This window comes from Marmota marmota, unplaced genomic scaffold, assembly GCF_001458135.2.
Source record: "Marmota marmota marmota unplaced genomic scaffold, marMar, whole genome shotgun sequence".
NCBI classification, from domain to species: Eukaryota; Metazoa; Chordata; class Mammalia; order Rodentia; family Sciuridae; genus Marmota; species Marmota marmota.
The window spans coordinates 2,461,612-2,464,770 of NW_026000327.1; the positions used below are offsets into that span (position 1 = coordinate 2,461,612).

The 3,159-nt window shown below is 65.3% G+C and overlaps 1 protein-coding gene across 1 annotated transcript in view; it reads left to right on the forward strand.

Annotated features, from left to right (window-relative positions):
* Window positions 1-1,910, forward strand: part of LOC107158740 (pseudouridine 5'-phosphatase) — a 67,810-nt gene extending 65,900 nt beyond the window's left edge. The window contains exon 4 of the mRNA XM_015505234.2: window positions 600-1,910. Coding sequence (XP_015360720.2) covers window positions 600-776 — 177 coding nt within the window. The 3' untranslated portion in view covers window positions 777-1,910. The remainder of the gene's footprint in view (window positions 1-599) is intronic.
* Window positions 1,911-3,159: the final 1,249 nt, after the last annotated feature.

The window sequence follows — 3,159 nt, forward strand, 5'->3', positions numbered from 1 at the left end:
ACCGACATGTGGACACCCAGTGCCAGTACAGGCCACCGGGTGAGGAGGGCCAGGAGGCAGTGTGCCCTCGTGTCACCATCCCCCGTGGCACGGTGATCGTCACCATCCCCCAGGACGCGCCACACCTTGGTGTTCCTGAGGTTTATGTGTCGCGTAAGCTGTGCGCCCAGGGACACAGGTTTGCACCATAGCACCCCATCCCTGCCCTTTCCCACCACAGTCCGGGAGACCCGACCCGTGCCGCTGTGACACGGGGCAGGACGTGGTCTCGCTGTGTCCCTCCCCCGCTCCCTGCGAGCCCCTCCCCCGCTCCCCGCGTGTCCAGGCCTTGGCCCAACAGATCCTTAGGACGCGGGTGAGGCTGAAGGCCGTGAGCCGGGCAAGGCTTCTCTGCGTGTCCACGATGCTCTGTGGCCACGGACACCTCTCCCCACCGCTGTCCCTGTGGGGGTCCACCGCAGCCGCTCTGCCACCTTCTAACCCAGAAGTCACGCAGCACCGTCGTCCCCGTGCGCACGTGGCGGAGCCCGTGCCAAGGAGGGCGCGCAGCCCCCTGGGTGTGTGGGCGTGCACGGCATCTTGCTCTCTTGTCCCCACAGTGCCTGGTCTTGGAAGACGCGCCCAACGGGGTGGAGGCGGCCCTGGCGGCCGGGATGCAGGTGGTGATGGTCCCTGATGAGCGCCTGAGCCGCGACCTGACGAGCAAGGCCACCCTGGTGCTGCGTTCCCTGCAGGACCTGCAGCCCGAGCTCTTCGGCTTGCCCGCCTACGACTGAGGGCGACCCTCCACGCCGCCCGCCGTGGGCCTCCTGGGCCCCGCCCACGTTCAGGGTCCACCTGCCAAGGGGAGGGTCGGAGGGAGTCTGCAGCCGCAGGTGCACCCGCGCCAGGTGCACCCGCGTCACCTCCCTCCCTACTGGGGAGGGGCCTGTGTCCTGAGCTGGCGTGGCCCAGTTTTGCTCCAGGGTTGATGGCCGTCCACTGGACACTTGAGGGAGGACAGAGACCGTGCAGAGCAAGGTCCAGCGTGCAGCCCATGCCGCCTGCACACGCGTGTCGTGTGTGGTCTGCGTGCGTGCCCCCTGCTCTCCAGGCAGAGATCACACGTGGCCCTTCCCTTATTCTAGTTCTCTCAACACTGGCAGCTACGCCATGTCAGCCCCGTGTGCAGGCGTGTGTGCATTCCTGTGTGTGCGTGTGTGCATTCCTGTGTGTGTGTGTGTGTGCAGGCGTGTGCGCACTCCCTCTGCGCTGCTTCACACCCTGGGCCTGCACCCACTCCCTGTGCTCAGCAGCCTGAGAGGAGGGCCGGCCTCGCGCCTGAGGAGCAGCCCTCCCCCCTCCCTCTGCTCCTCACAGTACCTCCCTGCACAGCTGCACCCCGACTCCCAGGAGGCCCCCCCCACCCCGACTCCCAGGAGCCGCCCCAGCAGGGTCCCTGTGGCCTGGACGTGTCCACAGCACCCATCTCCATGTTGAGGAGAGTTTTCCACCTCACGAGCCCACTCCTGTCCCTCAGGGACGCTGGCCTTCCGGTGCTTGGTGGAAACGGTGAGGTTAGCGTAGGACCCGGGAGGCCTGAGCGCCACGGAACTCTTGGGGTGCTGTCGGCCTCCCCACACTGGTGGCCTCGCTCTGCCTGGCGAGGGCTGTCTCCTGTCAGAGCAACGGTTTGATCTGCACGCCTGTCTGTCCGGGTGGCTCTGTGCTCCACTGTTGTTGAGCTGACTGTCACCTCCGTGCCTGGTGGAGAGAAGGCAGAGGGGCGGGTGTTTGGGGGGGACGGTCCTTCTCCGGGCACCCCGCCTGGCTCTCAGGGCACGCCTGCCCCCAGAGGCCTCCTGAGCCGCGGCAGCGCCTTCCAGTGTCCTTGCAGGCTGATGGGGTGTAATAAAGTCCTTGTACCCGTCCACGTGGTGCTCGTGAGTCCTGATTTCACCCTTTACACCATGTCCTCCAAAACCCGGCCCCGGGCCCCGAGTCCCTCCGCCTTCTGTCCTTTAGCCACAGCGGGCTCAGCTGGCCAAGGGCACCGACGTGGGAAGTGCGCCACGTGCCCCCGACACGGCACGCAGGCTCTCCGTGTGAGTGCCACTGTTGACGCTGTGCCCTTGGGGATGTTTCTAATCATTGGGCCGTCGTCCCCGGGAAAGAGCAGGGTCTCAACCCGCGAGTCCCGAGTCCTCACTCCACGACGGTCTTAACCAGATGACGGGCACATTAAAGCAGGTAGGAGACAACTTGGCGCTCCCGTGTGATGCGTGTGCTTGACTCACAGTCATCACATCCTCATCGCACAGCACACACATGCACACACACCTGCACACACACCTGCATGACTCGGTGGCAGTGCCCGGGAGGTGGCATCGTCAGCCTCCTCCATCCCACCTCACGGAGCACGCCCAGCCCCGCTCAGAACTGCTGATCGCCCCTGGTCACAGGCTTCTCCCACTCAGTCTCCGGCACAGGTGGAGGGATTCTTCTAGAAGGGGGGAGCGGGAAGGTCCCTCTCCACAGCAGAGGAGCGCGTGTCCCAGGGGCAGGCGTGGTGGTGGCCAGCCGACCTCTGCACCACGGTGCACGTTGAGCTCCAGTGGATCCCGTCTCTTGGAGTGCGGTGAGTCGGTCTCACGTGGGAAGCTACCTGTGGCTCGCGCTGCGCGTTTCAAAACCCGAGAGCAAAGGTGCTGGTTCTGATGAGCTTCCCCCGTAAAAGCGGTCTACACTGCACGGAGCGGCTCACGGGGCGCCCCCCAAAGCTCCGTGCCTCTCCCTGCAGCCTTCCAGAAGACAGTGCTCCACCTTTAAATACCTTACTGCTGTCCGTCCTTAGGGTCCTGTTACCAAGGGGCCGAGATGGACACCTTACTGGTCACGCTGCGTCAGGTACACGCACGGGCGGGGCAGCAGGCTCCACCCTGGGCTCCGTCCTCTCCAGGGCTGCAGGCTTCTGCACCCCACCTCCTGTGGGTGAGGAGGCCTAGCGGGGCTCTGGGATGTCCCACACAGGCCTGGTGTCAAAGGTTGGTCCCCAGAGCTGCGCTGTGGGCAGGTGTCAAACTGCAAGAGGCTCCGTGTCGGAGGAAGCTGTCTTTGGTAATGTGTCCCCAAAGGGACGACTGCGCCGGTCATCCCCTTCCTCCTCCCCTCCCCTTTCCC